At 32.5% G+C, this 17,776-nt stretch overlaps 1 protein-coding gene across 5 annotated transcripts in view; it reads right to left on the reverse strand.

Annotated features, from left to right (window-relative positions):
• Positions 1 to 3,357: 3,357 nt before the first annotated feature.
• Positions 3,358 to 17,776, reverse strand: part of LOC106614851 (alpha-tocopherol transfer protein-like) — a 32,944-nt gene continuing 18,525 nt past the window's right edge. For 3 of the 5 annotated variants that reach the window (XM_014230775.3, XM_014230771.3, XM_014230770.3), the window contains exons 3-6: positions 11,959 to 12,138; positions 5,067 to 5,161; positions 4,645 to 4,798; positions 3,358 to 4,571 (exon numbers count right to left, since the gene is read on the reverse strand). In XM_014230775.3, coding sequence (XP_014086250.1) covers positions 4,084 to 4,571; positions 4,645 to 4,798; positions 5,067 to 5,161; positions 11,959 to 12,127 — 906 coding nt within the window. In that variant the 5' untranslated portion in view covers positions 12,128 to 12,138 and the 3' untranslated portion in view covers positions 3,358 to 4,083. Of the gene's footprint in view, positions 4,572 to 4,644; positions 4,799 to 5,066; positions 5,162 to 11,958; positions 12,139 to 16,543; positions 16,667 to 17,776 lie in introns of those variants that run through there. The other 2 variants (XM_014230774.3, XM_070106766.1) reach the window with 2 other exon arrangements.

Below are 17,776 nucleotides of genomic sequence, written 5' to 3' on the forward strand. Positions count from 1 at the left end.
TCAATATTACTTTTGTCTTTTAAACCTAATGTAACCTTAATATTAGTTTTTGCTTTTTAACTTGACATAACCTCAATATTGATTTGCCTTTACGAAACTTCAAACGCTGACATTCCTTACATATTATCTATTTAATATATAGTAACTGCTTACATAAACTTTTTTTTTCTAATTTAAGTATTTACGCACACATTCAATTTACCAAAGCTTAAAATTCAATTTTTATATACCAAATATTAGTTCTTAAGTTTAGCACAAAAAATTAAACATACTTTGTTTTAAATGTCTCAAAAAATTAAAAAAAAAACGAAAATAATAATATAAAGCAAATTTTTAGTCTTCATTAATATTTTTTTAATTACATAAATAAAGATCATGTGATTTATAAAATTTTAATCTTAAAATTAAAAAAAAATATATATATATATATATTTTAATCTTTTAATTTAAAAAAAAAAAAACAATTCACTCTTGTAGTTAATAAAAATTGCAAGTGTTTAAAAAAATTATATTTGAGAAATATTGCTATCAATAAAAATATGTTTTGATAAATATCTAATTGTGTCTTTCAAAGACTTATTTTTATTAAAAAATTAGAAGAAATAAGAAGAATTTATAATAACACGTATGTTTCTGTGCATTTTAATAGGTTTCTAAGAAATGTGTACTATTTTCAACTCGAAAAAAGTTTCTAAATGACAAAAATTTAGTAATTTAAAGAAACGCTTTTATGAATTAATTTCGCTCAAAAATATTAAATATCGATGGCAGATTAAAATATTTTCAAAAATCCTTGTATAAGAAAGCGCAAGAAGCAGTTGAGTTCGTTGAACTTTTTGATTCAAAATCGTAGTCAAAAACAGTTTGATCTACATAACCTAAAATAAATATAATTAATATTATATTCTTGACTCTCACAACAAAACTATCAAAAATTGCTGGAAACTTTTTGAGCTATTATAACACCAAAAGAAACAGCCAAAGTAATCTGGGTTACATAACCTAAAAAAAAAATGTATTCGCTTCTTAATTCTCACAACAGATACATTCATTTCTTAAAACTTGCTGAACAGTTGTGAGCTATTACAGCACCAAATTTTTTTTTAACATCAAAAAAAATAATATTAAATTTTAATTTAAATATTTCCATTGAAAAGTTACGTTAAATTAAGCATTCATAAGAGCTCTTAACAATTGAAAGTGACCTGAATAGTGCTCGAGAACATTGGAAAGTGATTTATTTATATATATTTTTTTTTTTGGAAAAAAAACTTACAACTATGAAAAAATTAAATGTATACTTGTTTCTTTTTAAAATTTAACAATTAAATTTATCAGTCAACTTCATAATTTATATTTCTATTTCGAATAAATATCTAAAACCAATTGTGCCTTGCTGCAACTTAAGTTTAAAACTTAATTATTGAAGTATTTACAACAATCATTTGAAAAATATTATAAACTTTCAAGTTCATAAAATACTTTTATCACTTTCACCGGATATATTTCGTGAAAAATATATATTTTTTACAAAGGCATGCATATTAAATATGGAAAGCGTTGCAATTATTTACACCACTACTTTAGTAACTATTTCTAAGCAATTATTTATATCGTAATGTTTCGATTTTGATTTGTAAATCAAGGCGTGCTGCTTTTAATTGATTAAATTAAGTAACTACATAAGTATATATGTATGCATGTACAAAATTGTAAAATCAATAAAACACTAAGATGAATGTAAAAATAATACATACTCATTACTCTCAATTCAGTGATTTACGTAAACTTAAATACAGTAAGATGGGGATTTGAATAATCTCGTCGCCTAGCCTAGCCCTGGCAGTCATTTCTATGCTCATATCTCTTGGAGGGAGGCATGGAAGGAAATAAGTTGTTGAAGTAGAAGAACGGTGAGTTATTTTACGGATGGATCAAGGCGTTTTGGGGAAATATCTATCAACTCCAAGTTCAGACTTCCCTATCATTGCACGGTCTTTCAAGCGGAAGTGGCTGCAATTAAAGTATCAGTAGATCTACAGCTCCGAATCACACCCTATTCCAGAGTGGTGACTATGATAGTAGGGCGGCGATATTAGCCCTTGAGCTCGCTGACCGTACGAAACTAATGACGGGATGTCCCGACTCCCGATCTCTAGCATCGACTTACTTCATGATTATTTGGAAAGAAAACTTTACTGGATGTCAGTTGTACAAGCTGCCCGGAAGAGTATGAGATAGATCATTTCAACACTTCCTTCTTAAATATTCCGTCTTTGCTAGTTCAAGGCTGAAATACCTCTGATCTCACACTTTCCTACATCCAAGTGAGAAAGCGCATATAAGCACCTAGTCAAATTTGTAAAAGGTTCAAGGCTCTTTGTGGAGAGTTAATATCCAACTACAGGAGTTTTTATCTGAAATCACATATGACTCTATTCTATTCCTCTGCCATATTTTAGGATCAGCCAGCTAACGTAACCTAAGATCGGAATGAATATTGGGAATTATTCATAGTTAAACTTTTTGGATAATATAATTTTCGTATTTTAAATATTTCAATTATAATATTCTAAAAGTGTTAAGATTGTTTGGAGCCATTTGCAAGCAAGGAGAAAATTATATTATATGATGTGTATGGAGAAGATGTGTTGACCGAATGCCAATGCCAAAATTGGTTTGCAAAATTTCGTTCCGGCAATTACGATTTTGAGGATGCACCACGTCCCGGAAGGCCTCTTGATGCCAATGGATAAAATAAAGTCGTTGGTGGATGCAAATCATCTATAAATATATAAGATTTCATAAAATATTTTACACAAAAAAAAAATTGTGTTTCAATTGTACGAAAAAAAACGAAATTACTTAGTGGATGACCCAATATATGTTATAGACAATACTCCAAACATGATTTTCGGAAATCCATTATTTTTGCACTGATGAGAATTTTTCACTAGTAAAATTATGCTTCATAGGGACAGGTAGTAATCACTTAGTGACAGGTCCAGACCTGACGTCGGTACCTCAGCCCAGTTCCTCTTTTATTGGCGAAAGCTCACCAGTTTTGGGCGATTGCTTTCTTCCTTGACAGTACAGGTCCGAATAGTTTGGCCATTGGCGACCAGCTCATAGTAGATAATTCCCTGTCAATTCCACCAAACACAAAAAATTACTGACCGTCAATCCTGGTTTCGTCACTTATTCCGCCGGCTGGGATTCGAGCTTAATTTTGTATCCAGTCTTATTTAAATGGTTCCAAATGGTTGGACTCGAAGATTTTGGTAAATAATGGATTTTTTCTTACTCGACCTGTACAATACCTCTTTGAAATATTCGATAAAGAAAGACCAAGATAAATATATTCTTAAATTCTTTATTAATTTATTTCAAGATTTTTTATTTTTATTTATACTGCAGTACAGACAAAATTTTAAAAAATTTGTGGAATGCATTGTATTTAATACAAATAAATTGTTTAGAAAAGATTTTTTAAAAATTTCATTTTAAGTTGTGTAACAAAATTTCGTTTTGGGGGAAAAAAGTATTATTGATTTATAATTAAATGTGTTTTATTTAATTTTTTCACATTTCAAATGCAGCTAAAGAAAAAATACTATAACTATACCTGTTAGCCCTAAAATAAAGTTTTTCTAATCTATTAAATATTTTATACAAAATAAGTTTTTTATTTTTGGATTTTTAGTTTTCCGAATTCCAAAAATGTTACTTAAGAAAATTGCAAAAAACTAATAAATTTAATCTTTATGTATATAAGTATTTAAGTACGGAAATGCTTTTAAACGATTTTCTTACAGTTTTTGAGTTGCCGGACTTTTTATACTTTTTTCAAAATCTCTGATCCACAGCTTAAATACATTTAACTTAAAGCTATTTTCAAATTTATAATTATTATCACTTAAGCAACTTGGAAATATGTATAAATAAATTTGAAATGTATTTTTTTTTTTTTGATTTGTAGTAGATTTTGTTCTACAATATTTCCAGAAAATTGGCAACATAGCAGGAATTATACACAATTTTTACCCGAAATTCACGTCATTTACCCTACACTCCCACAGCCGTTTACTTCTTTTTATACCCATACGAGTTTATCGCCACATACTCCTTATCGCACAACAACAGCAATTCATACCACTGACTGCCGTCGACGCGTTTCAACTCCAAATCGCCACCATAGGTGGCTGGCAAGCATTTGGGCGAGATGTGTTTGTGCAGCGAGTCGCGGTCGTTGCCGTGGAAATAGATACGCGAACGCAGTTTCTCACGCAAGAATGGCTTGAAGAGCGCAAAGACAACATTGAAAATCTTCGGCTGATTAACAATGTGTATGGCCTTGACACGTAGCGGCACGGAATCTTGCAGCCAGTCGACAATACGCTTAGCGAAGGGCGGCGTAAATTGCCAGGTCTGTTGCAAGCTCAGGCCGTCCATATCGAATATCACAATGGCGCCACAAATTTGTGTCTCCGGCTCTAACATAGCAGCCTCAAGAAAGAGTACAGCGCCCTTGAAGACCTCATCGAGTGTGACTTGCTTGTGCTTCCAGCGTTCTGCGGCGTTAGAAAATTAAATATTTAGTTTTACTAACCGAAAGCAAAAACAATTGTAATGAGTAGTACTTACTGCCCAGCTCGAGTAACAAGATACGCCGACCGCATTGATCGCGATTCGGAAAGACTGTGAGTATGTTGTGCTCGAAAATGTTTGCCTCTTTGCTCGGCGTAAGGCCGTCATAGACGTTGGCGTGCTTCTGTTTGAACGCGTAGTATCGTTTGATCTGAAAATAATAACATAATGAGCGGGTGCCATGGCAGAGTATGTAATTAAAAATAATATTAATTTTAGGTATTCAAGTTGTTAGTTCGCTTGTTTGTGGCTGGATTGCCTGATTACACTAGTTATATATTTCTGTTTCGCATAACTAGTCATTAGTCTTTTTGATTACATGCATACGAGTGTTTTAAGATTACTTTCAATGCAACAGTTGTTATGTCTGTTGAGTATCTCGTGAATAGCCTCATTTTAATTTTGTCATTTTTCCTTACCAAATCACGCGCACTTTCCGGGTAGTATTTGCAGGGCCGCAAGAATCGCACTAGCCATTCATCATTGTCCTTTGGGTAGAGCAAGTCTGTCTGGGCTGCAAGGGAAGAAGATAATATATTTTAGCTATGATAAACTCCTGAGTTAAAAAATACAAATTTTGAGGTTTTAGCACAAATTGACTCTTCTAGATGACTAAAGGAGTAAAACTCCGTCGGAAGTGCTTTCCCCATGTAAAGCAATTACTTATTACTACCAAAAAAATAACGTATTTTTATAACTTGAACAAGGTATGTTAACTGGAAGTTGTCCCTCAGTTCTTAAGATATCGATCAACCGCCGGTATTGAACACTACATATTTATGTATGTAGCTGCCATACAAATTAAAATAAATATAATAAATAATTGATCAAATCAAGTCCTTGTATTGAAAACATTTTTGTTTAACAAATTAGCTTTACGAAATTTGGCATAGAATATTGTCCAAGACTAAAATCTCCGTATAGCTTAAGAGTTTTATAAAATTTTTTTTTATATTGGTATTTTAATATTTGGTGTTGTAACATAGATATTGAGTAAATAGCAACCTAAGATTTTGTAAAAATTTTTGTAACAAAATCTGTAACAAAAACTACTGGAGTTTTATTGTATAGACTATGTTCCTTCCTTGTAGTTCCCATATGTGACCTTACGTACAGAAAAAAAAATTTATTTAACATGGAAAAAGAAAGCTGTAGGTAAAAACAAAAGCTTGCAAAATTTCTTCGAGTCGCCCTATCATTCGGATTTATAACCAGTGTATGGTTATATATATACTGAGGCCGGAGAGCCTGCGATCCACTTTGGGCAGAGATGATCTTACAACAGTGCTAAAACTAATGGTAGCTCAGCGCTGGCCAAGCTTCCGCGAGCCCAATTTATTCAATAATAGAACGCACAAAGAGAGCGGACCTCTGACTCATTCCCATTGATAGCGGGGCTAAAAAACCTTTTCCTGCCAGATCGTTAGCTATACTTATCACGAAGTGACTACTACTACTTACTGATCCAAACAGGGTTAGATCGCTGAAATAACAGCCCTTGGTAGATAAAATCTGGATAAATACCCGTAACGTAGAGTCAACTGTTATGGAAATTGATCACAAAGTGGCTTGATCCTGTTGAAAGCAGGGTTAGACATTATTTATCTAGCATTGAACGTACGTAGCTATTTTTTAACAAATATCTACTACAAAATGTGTCCGCATATAAAGAGAGTTTAAGAAAGATTTTGGGAAAATCTTCAGTTATGCTTATTGATACATATGAGTTCTCAAATAGAGTTGCCACCCAACAAAAAATGCAAATAGTGCAAAATCAGTAGTTCATAGTAGTTCATGAAAATATTTGAATATAAATAGTTGGTAACATATTGTGGAACAGTGTCGCCATCTCTCAAAAAACATAAAAATTTTCAAAATATAAAAAACTATTTGAGTTTAGTATGTAGTTAGGATGGATACAAAAATGTATCATTAGGTACAAGTAAATCTAAACATATTTAGCTTTTACGTTGTATTTAAATATTATGGTAGTCAAATATTGCGTTCTTCATTGCAATAATAACCTAACCTAACTTATTGTTTATTATTTGTAAACAATAAACAGCTGTCGTGCTTTACACAGGAAATCAATTGCCGAACAACAAACATCGAAAATAAATAAAAATAAATAAATAAAAGGAAAAGGAATTCAAAACTCCATTAATAATTGATTAGGGATATACATAAGCACACATTAAAAATGTGCGCGTAAAACAATGTTATGTATTATTCCTCAAAAAATAACATTCTGTTTTGTCTACTGGGTAATTAAAATTTGCACAAAAAATGGTAACTTGGTTCCGCTTATTTTAGCATTGGAGAACGCATGTGTGTTAAGGTGCTTCCTCTACAGCACATACCTACATACATATGTATATATACAAACATAAAAAGGTGTGTGCGAAAAAAGTCAAAACAAAATAAAGCAATATAACTTTATGACAGCACCATAGTGATGATGACGAGTGGAAATCAGGGAATGTTTGTAAAAAAATGCCTCTAGCTGTGGCCGTGATGATAATAATGACACTTTTGATACTGATTCAGCAATGAGTTGACACTGACTTGCATACCTATACATATTTACATTCGTGTGCAGGTGTATTGCATACCGCTTTTTATTACACAATCGCAATATGTTTAAATACATTGGGAGATATTTGTTTTTGTGCGCGGTTTACATGTGCTGCTTCCCATGCGAGATGTTTACCCTGAAAATAATTGCGACAACTTTTAATACAATCATAGCCCTTTACTGAGCAACTCATCGTCGTGACCTTCAACTCTCTAAAAAACATTGTCTTTGTGCTTTAAGCAGAGAAAATTAAGTGAGACATACATTTTACGGCATTTATTTATACTATGTTTGTATATATATATATATAGGGATTTTCCGTTTTCTGATAAAACTGATGTGGGCATAAAGTGACCTTGAACCGAAATATGGGTTTGTATTGAAAGAGTTTTATTGAACGGACAACTTTATGTAGATATATAATATATAATCACGATTCCGCAAGCAGGTCTCGTAGATCCCGTTATGTTTCATGGAAGATACTTACATTAATTTCTAATAAATATATTCTAAGTTTTTTACCCTTCTTATTAGATATAAGAAAAACTGTTAACATCGGCTGCACCGAAGCTATAATACCCTTCACAGGTGAATTTCTTAAAGCAACTACGAGGTGGAGGAAAAGGTAAATTTTGATTTTTCGCAGGCTGTGTACATTAGATTATCGATATTTTGTTTTTGTTATAATCGGACACATATGTTTATCATGTGCTTGCATTAGGAGCCAATTTCGATTAGTAGTTTGTTTTTCACAACAGAAAAAATTAAACCCGTTTTTGTGTGGTCTTCGATTTTTGACTTTTGAAGGAAATGGCAAAATTTAATACATTTGCGTTAAAAACGGAAGAAAGTGCTCCAAGGCACTTGCAATGTTGTCTCAAAAAAGTGTTTATAAATGTTACAAGCGCTTTACAGAAGGCCGAGAAGATGTTGATGACGATGAGCATCCTGGAGGTGCGACCACGCTAACAAGCGAAGAAAACATCGAAACAGTGAAAAAAATTGTTCTTGAAAATCATCGAAGCACTATTAAGGAAGTTCAGAGAATGTTGCCATATCAATCGGCTTATGCCATTCAATTTTCTGCAATGTTTTGGGCATAAAACATGTGGCAGCGAAGTTTGTTCCGAAATTGCTAAATTTTGAGCAAAAGCAATGTCACAAAGTATCGCTAAGGAGTCAAAAACAAAATCGTAATTACATCACAACCACCGTATTCACAAGATTTGGTTCCCTGCGACTTTTTCTGATTCCCAAAACTGAAAAAACCAATGAAAGGAAAGCGTTTTGCCACAATTGATAAGATCAAGTCAGAATCGAAGAAAGAGGGGGATTACTTTGAAAGGGACGAAATAGATATTGATGTATAAATAAGAACTTCTCAAAAAAATTCAGAATTTACCGTTTCCTTTGAACACACCTTGTATATAGATAAATAATTCTGAAAACAAAACCGTGCAACGATAGTTTTTTCACGCCACGTTGTTTGTTACAAACAATTTTCAAATCGCATTAAGGTTACTTGATGAGAAAAAAAGATCTTCTATGGAGATATATTGTATGTATATCTTGATTTTCATCGGCCAGTTTGAATGGCAGTTATACTCTAAAAGCATATATCATTAAAAATCATGTTATGGGTATAAAAATTTAACATTTTTTTAAGTTCTGAAAGATAGTTCGTTTTACTGTGACCTTCAAACAGTGGAAACGCAATTAAGAGCAAAAATTAACAGGACATCATATTTTCAAAATTATGTAAGACGGTGCTTTTATTTTATTGAGAGTTTTGGGAAAATATTATGTAGGCTTGCTCTTGCATTTGATAATTGGGCATTTTTGAATTGAAAAGTGACAAAAATGGGAAACGAGCAAAATATGTTGTCAAAATAATTAGGAATAATTAAAAAAAAATCATTACATTTGCTGGTGAATCGAATTTACATTGACGGCTTAATCAAAACTATAGTAACTGAGGAGTTGATTTCGGTGTGCATTTATTAGCCTAATAATAATAATTAGCCTCGAATGTTAGTGAAAAAGCACTTTGGCCGCAACATAGGAGAAGTACATTTTTATACACTGAACAGGGTATATTAAGTTTGCCACGAAGTTTGTAACACCAGAAGTAAACGCCGGAGACTCTATAAAATCTATACACAAATGATTAGCATGATGAGCGGAGTTGATTTAGCCATGTCCGTCTGTCCGTCCGTCTGTATATACGCAAACTAGTCTCTCAGTTTTGGATATATCAATCATAAATTTTACACACCTTCTTTTCTCCCCAAGAAGCTGCACATTTGTCGGAACCGCCGATAGCGGACCACTGTAGCATATAGCTGCCATACAAACTGAATAATCAAAATAAACTTCTTCTATCGAAAACTTTTTTATCTGACAAAGTATCTTCACGAAATTTGGCACGGAGTAGAGTCCAAGCAAGGCCACAATCTTCGCAGATATATTTCAAGGCGGATATATATAGCATATGTGTATATCTGCTGAAATATTTGTTGTTTCAGCAAATATTGTAATATAGTATGGCATGGTAAAGAATATTGGGACAAATAAGTCGAAAATAGACTCATAAGAATATTAGAATAAAATTATAAAACATATATTTAATTATCCATATGATAAATAAATCCCTTACTTTCCTGAATATATTAATATTAATTAATCATGAGAGAGCACTAACGTTGTATACATAATTATCCAGTTTTACAACAAACAGGATGTACACCAATTAATGCTATTTAGGATATAAAACGCTGATAAGCTAATGGCTAGGTACAAAATAAGACCTAGGTAGAAAGGTAAGTAAGAAATACACAGTTTTCGAAAGCTAGGTAGGATCGCGTTTATGCGAATAAGCAATTAACGGTTCAAGCCCATACGACAAAAATCAACAGATTATTTAATATAAAGAGAGAGAAACTGTTAGTGCTGTAGTATGAACATGTGAATAAAAAAAATTAAGAGCTTAAAATTAAAAGCATTGACTTGGAGCAACTATTTGGGTAAACTAGTTTAGTTTTCAATATCTGGAGCTTTTATACACACATAGAATTTGCTCATACACAGAATTTAGAAAAATTGTTCTTTTCTCAATTTTGCAATTGCTTTTTTATAAGGTCTAGTAAAAATAAATCCATTCTTTTTAAATACAATAGTAGGCTTTAGGAATCTGTATTTCGGGTTCTACAAGTGCGATGGCGCAAAAAAAATAGAATTTAGGACTTAAAAAAACTTTTTATTTTTTTTGGGATTGCTTAATTCAGTCTTGTTTAAAGACGCGTCAAATATGGACACCAGCAAAGAAAAATTACGCAATACTTTACATAAAGGCGAAAATGCAAGCCAGACGGCTGTAAATGTGAAGAGTGTTTGTGGTCCTGATCCTGTAGCGTGAAAAGTTTTGGTTTTGTCGATTCCGTTCCGGTATTGTTGGAAGGCTAAGTGTTGAAAATGTCGAGAAAAGAATGGAAATCGTCGAGATCGACCGTAAAGAAAGCTCTGTTTCTATGTATTGACCAGGAGTTAAACAATCTCCACTCGAATTAAGGCAAAAAAACTTGATGGACCCAATTTCTATCTGTGAATCGCTGCTGAATCGAGATGGTGGCCAAGTCAGTATTGACGGCCAGGAATGAAGGGCTATGTGTTTGGTGGTATTGGTAAGGAATCATTTACTTTGAGGAGCTCCTCTACGGCCAAACTACCAAAAATGGAAATTCGGAGCTATATTGTAAACAATTGGACCATCTGTAGTAATCAGGATGTAGTATCAGGATGCGGTCAGCTTAGGCGAATAGGAGAGGAATTGTTTTTCATAACTCGTCAGAAGCTCCAAGAGCTTAGCTGAGAGTTTTTTTGCAGCCACCTTTAAGATCTGGCACCAACTAGTTACTATCTCTTCTTGTCTACTTGTATGATGAAAGTTTTGTAGAAACTTTCATTTCAAATTCAATTTGTTGCAAAAATAATGGATTTACCTTTGACCTATTATTAAGCTCCATTTGTTTAATTATATTTTAGTTGGGTCAATTAGGTGGGTAATACTGTACTTGTTTGTGTATCTCAGGTGTACTTTTTTATTAAAAAATATTTATTATATTATTATTATATTAAAACTGTGTGAGGAAAAAAGTTTGTCTGAGAATTTTGGAAGTTTTGAAGTTGCAGGAAGTCAAATAACATTCGCATGTCAACTGTAAATTACAATCACACAAAACGCTTTTCTGTATAGTAATTGCTATGACAATATTTGCAAATACCATTTAAGTTATGCTAGAAGTAGAAAGCTTAGAAATAAAATATAATTAAATTCTCAGTTATTTAGTGACAATTATGGAATTTATTTACACATACATATGTAAATATGTAGGAGTTCATAGTTCAAATGTAAACTTGCAAATATTTATTTATTATTTCACGGTCTGCCTGTAGCAGCAAGTTGTAAGTATTATGTAACAACAATTAAATTTTTTCCGCTTTTTATAATTTAAAAGCAACTTGTGTGAAATTTTATGCTTATTGTTTATTTGACGAATAAGCGGTAAAAATCAATAATTAAATACGGAAAAGAAGTTAAAAACACTCTCTTGATTAAGCAATGTTTTTTGCTTTGAAATAAAAATTCTAAAAATTATTCCATTACTAGTCCTATTTTACTACATTGCTTATATTTAACGTCATTACTTTAATTAGCCAAATAATTATTTTAGTTTTACCTTCCAATAACTGTCTTAATTCTTTAGTCGCCGCTTCTTTATTTTCTGGTGTTTCACGTAACTCCCTTAGGGCTACTTCCTTGGCACGCTCTGTAGGTTCGCCCAATTCAAATTGCAGCGTGTACTCGCCCAGTTGCACGGAGGGCAGTTCGGTGACATCGGAGAGCATTGTTGGGATCCCTGGAAAATATAAGATGAACTTAGCGATATAATCGAGATAGAACTTGTAGAAAAAGTATTTGCTATTTTTGCAAGAAATGCATATATTCAATATTCAATTTACATACTTATGCTCTCCGCAGTACTCGTATTTTTCTATTTAATTTTTTTGTCTAGCTGTCGAGATGTAGAGGAGCTAGTAGGCTGTAAAGCTAATCTACTAATACCGAAGTCAGCCTAATGTAATTTGAGTTAAATATTTGCCGAAGTAAAAATTATTTGCCGCATTTTCCCTCTAAATACACTTCAAATGGTGTTTTACAAAAGCTCTATCCTACTCCTGACCCTCCCGAAGCTTTATTATCTACCAGTAGATCTAGTAAACAGATCAAATCGTCAGACCATAAACATTTAGTAGGTTTAAGAGAGGGCATAAATGGAATACGGCGCCGAAAATATTAGATCTTGTAAAAAGAAATCCATGAGTGGGCCGCCGCTGCTAGCAGATCATAATTATGGACAAATTAGGTTGGTCTCATGTCAAAAACGGGCCTATTCGATTTTCATAAGCTTCTCTTGAGGTGAATATTATTCACATTTTCAGGGCCTAACTTGCGTTTTCTCTTTAATTGAAGAAAAACTGTAAAATGTTTAGTATGTTTTCTTTGCTAGTGTCCATCTGTGAAGTGTGCTCAAAAAATACCGAACCAATCAATCACAACACTGTCTGAGAAGTTTTTTTAAGTACAAATTCTTATCTTTATAACGCCATATAACGTTTCCCGATCAAAATTATACAATACAACGCGAGATGTAGATTACTAAAGTCATAAAAATATGAATACCTTTTTGATAGACCTTGTACCATGGGCTATGGGTAGTGCGTATGGTGAAAAGGTGCAGACTGAACTTCATAGAAACTATATTGTTTGACCTCTTTATGTCACTGGCACGAAAGCTCTAAGTCAAGTGCAACTTAGAAGGTTCTCAGATAAGCTAGCTGATGTCGCGAGTTATCATGTTTTCATGGTATGCCGTAAGTGCTAAAGTACTTCTGCTAATATTTTCGTTCCTACTATATACCGGAAGTTGGGAAACTGTATGCATATTTCTACTCTAAGAAAAATGAAGTTCTTACCCATTTGGTCTTTCTTTCCACAGTAAAGCAGGAATGTCCATGGCTAAAACCGCTTTAAATATTATAAAAGGAAACACTGATTTTTAAATCAGTCAGCTTTGCTTATGTCATCATAAAGCTCATACAACTCATCATGCAATCTTATACGATATTTGTAAACTCGAACAAAGTTGTCGCAGGTTATTTCTCGGGAACACTAAATGGAAGCCCAATTTCTTTTAAATTTGTTTCATGGTTACTGGATTCTGCATAATCCTCTCATTTTACCTTAACTTATACTTGCGATCAGCAAAAATGCATTTTTCGTGATTCCGATCTACAAAAAAATTTTTCTGCTCAAAACTATCTCAAATACAAAAACCAAAAAAAAATTAATTACGACATTAGACAAAACAGGTAATAATCAAAGGATTAGTCAAAATTTTGATTTTTGACAAAATGAGGGCTTCCCAAAAAACAGTAGTTTTTGGTGACAAAATTTACATTTCAGAGTGCATGGAAATTCGAAATTGTTATCAAAAATCTTATTCTTTCAATTATTGGCAGATATGTGTATCTACGAAGGTCGTGTGAACATTTCAAATCGATCGGCCCAGTCATTTCGGATAAAATTTCTTCGCCGACTCTCAAAACAGTGTTTCGAGAACAATGCGTTTAAAGTTTTGGAAGCTGATCGCACTGTGAGATGAATTATGAAAAGGTTGTTCTGGTCAAAAAACGTTTGAAGCTTGGTGATTGCTTGTTCCGCAATTTGAGATATTCAGGCGGTTCTCTTAGAAAGTCAGACAGTTTGCAAGATCTTTTTTTGACCCTATTCCGTTCAAGATCGAAATGTTTTTTTTTTAGCTCTGAGTATTACAAATTTTAAACGACTGGCGACGTATTTCCATCGTTTTGGAGATGCATAACTGAACATTAATATTTCTGAAATTATTCTGCGATAAATTGTTTACTTTTTTTCGTTATGATTTAAAACAACTTGACAGTTAGTTAGACGTGTTAATTAGTGATATTGATTTTGATACTCTGTCATTGTATATATAGGCCAAAGTTATAAATTTGTGTCTCAATTGCAGTTGATTTATATTTATAATGAACTGTTCATGTCTCTCTCAACAGAAAAATGCTGTGTCGTCATTTAATGTTCGGCCTTTGGTAATGTTGCTGGGAAAAACTGGTTTCCGCCTTTCTTCACCAATCTCGTTAACTTGAACATAACACAAAGTCAGATAAAAAAAATCATTTGAACTTTGCGCAGCTAATTAAACTAATGAAAGAGTCTAATTTGTTTGTGTAAATCCAACAAACTATTTAAAAGAGTACACCAAAATTAAGGTCATTTAAGGGCTTTCATGTACATCACATATTAGATGACTGAGCTAATATGAGTTACTTCGGTATAAAATATAAGAAGAAAATGGGGAGACTAGTACAACAATTCATCACATGTAATTTGTAGAGTGAGTTTGAAAAAACAAAAAACTATTAACGCTGTAAGTATCGAGGTTGATTGAGAGCAACTTCACAAGTACGAATTTAAAATGTGGTTACTAATATGTTTAATTAATTAAACTGTAGAATAGATGGAAGGAGGTAACGTAATAAAATCAAAGGGTTAAAAATATGTTTTCGATTCAATGTTGCCAACACTCAACTTAATGGTCGCGAAAACAAGGTATTTTATGTTTTTGTGTTGTGTTTTGGGGACGTTTTGGTATTACATAGTTTAATATTAGGTCTAGAAATCCATTATTTTTTAGGTAGTATTAGGTAGCTTTAGTAATCGGTATATCTGTTTGCTTTGTATAAGCGTCATTGTGTTACGCAATATGGCATTAGATTTCGTACTAAAACACCTCTCGGACAGTTTTGTGATTGCTTGACTTGAGTATTATTTGAAAATATGTCAAAGATGGACAAAAATAGAAAAACGCCTTATTTCAAGCCAAGTGGCTACATTCTAAGTGAATGTGAGTTTATGGTCCTGATACTGTAGGAGTCATTCATGCACAATTTTGGTTTCGTCTATTCCGTTGAGAAATTTTTGGTATTAAAGATGCCCACACTCTGAAAAGCCAATTGTCAAAAATATCGATAAAAAATGGAAATCATCGAATCTGACCGTATGTAAGCATTATTTCGATTGCCTAGGAGATGGCGAAAAAAACCATTTGAAATCAATTAAATAAGGTTGGATACAAAAATATGATCGGGTTCATACGACGACATCATGTACAGAATTTCCATCTGCGAATCGCTGCTGAATGTTGTCAAAATCGATCCACTCCTAAAGCGGATGGATACTGGTAATAAAAACAGGGTCACTGGCGACAACGTGAAGCGACAACGGTCATGGTTGAATACCGTTGCAGACGGCAGCTAAGCCAAAACTGACGATGAGGAAGGTTTTGTTATTTATTTGTTGGGATTGGCAGAAGCCTTCAGCTTTGTCCAATAGGAGATGAATTGTGTTCCATTAGCACAACATCAGGTCACACTCATCGATAGAGACTAGCCAGAAGCTCTGGCAGCTTGGTTGGGATATTCTTATATAACTACCTTATAGTTTGGATCTGATATCACCTGATCACTACCTCTTCCTGTCTATGGCGATTTATATTGCTCGTGAAAAATTCAAGAGAAGCTTGTGAAAATAGACTGTCCCAGTTTTTTGCCAATCGGGACGACGGTTTGCATGGGAGTGGCGTGATGACATTACCTTTATAATCCCAGTAAGTTATCGAACAAAACGGTGCAGACTTCAACTAAATCGAATCATTATAACTATGGTAATTAAAACCTTCTATTCAATGCAAAAATAATGCATTTCTTTTACTAAACCTTATATTTCACTAAACAAAAACTATTTTCAATCTCTGAAAACCCCTTGGTTCTAAGAAGATTAATTATAAATCTTTGAAATGCAACTTGTGATATGCGTAGTTTTCGAACAATACATACATTCTTGTAGCATGATTTTTATAATTCCAGTACGATAAAATTTTCAACCTTCGGAAACTCTGTTGATCGCTGAAAGGGTTATTTAATAACTTTCCAAGCACAGAAAATGTTAATTAAAAGTGTTAAATCCACAACGTGTTGGTAATGTGCTTTCCGCTCTTAACACATATATTCATACAAGTAAATATATTCAATAAAATAATTGCGTATATAAATATTCATTCTGAGAAAATCCCTTCACAATCTATACACACTTATTTTTTGCCGCACAATAATAGGGTTGACAATTTATCCAACAGTTAATCAGTTAATTGCACAATTACTTACTCATTTTGCAGTATTTTAATTTTTATAATTTGTTGCTGTTGTTCCGTGTATTTTTTAATTGTTTTTATTTAATCACTGTAATTTCAAATTAATTGTTTATGGATAAAATATGATTGAGTTTAACTGCGCATTAATATATACATACTTATATATTTTTTTCTATGTTTTTATGATAAATGCTTCAAAACGATTTTCATTTATCGTTATCTTTCATTTTCATTATTTATTTAAATTTTTTGCAAGATTAAAAAAATTTGCGTAAAATTGCGCACTAAAGTGAGGGGCTGACTAATTGGGTCGACATTAATGCGCGTCGCTATAGTAGATTATTATGATTAGTGATGCACAATTTCTATGAAATAAATTTTTAAGAGCCTCTGTCTATGGCTCTGATACAAAAATGATTGCCTGTTTGCTAGTTATTTACTTATATGGAATTTCCCCGCATTGGCTAACAAATGCCAACCTTGACATTGGAATGAAACAGATACAACTTGGCGAAGGCGCTATGTAAAATAATAAAAAGAAGAATAGAAAACCAGCAATAACAATAAATTAAACAAACTTGAACTCGCACACGAATTGTAAACTTATAATATTCGAATTATTTATGACACTCTTAAAATGTTTGAAAAACGGTGTGCTAGTGGCCTACCTCTTTACTTTTATGATAATAAGCTGAAGTGGAGCAATTGCTTGTCTATAAAAGATCTAATTTCATAATTTTGTATAGTTTTAATTACACTAGTCAACAAATTATTATTTTTGGTTGGCATTTTGGGGAAAATATCGGTCAATCTGTGACGTCTAGTATTGAAATTCGGAAAGAATATATTTAAGATAACAGCCCAATTGTATAAAATGGATAAAATCAAATCAATACTTCTTATACCAATATACTACTATAAGGATTTTTGAACTTATCGTATACCTCACATATCATAATGAAACTCAGAGAACATCTACAATATTTATGGTAATGATACATACATATATATAAGACATATGTTGTAATACCCAATCGACAACAATTGATATTTTTCTTAATATTCTTTTATGTTAATTTTTGTAAAATTTACACACAATTTCAATTACACTAGTCAACATATTCTACTTAATATTAAGTGTAAAAATGGAAAAACTATACTAAAGCCTCAGTTTTTCTGTACTAACATATTCTTAGTTATAAATTATAATAAAATTAACTCAACAATTGATGTACACCAGTCAACA

This window comes from Bactrocera oleae, chromosome 3, assembly GCF_042242935.1.
Source record: "Bactrocera oleae isolate idBacOlea1 chromosome 3, idBacOlea1, whole genome shotgun sequence".
NCBI classification, from domain to species: domain Eukaryota; kingdom Metazoa; phylum Arthropoda; class Insecta; order Diptera; family Tephritidae; genus Bactrocera; species Bactrocera oleae.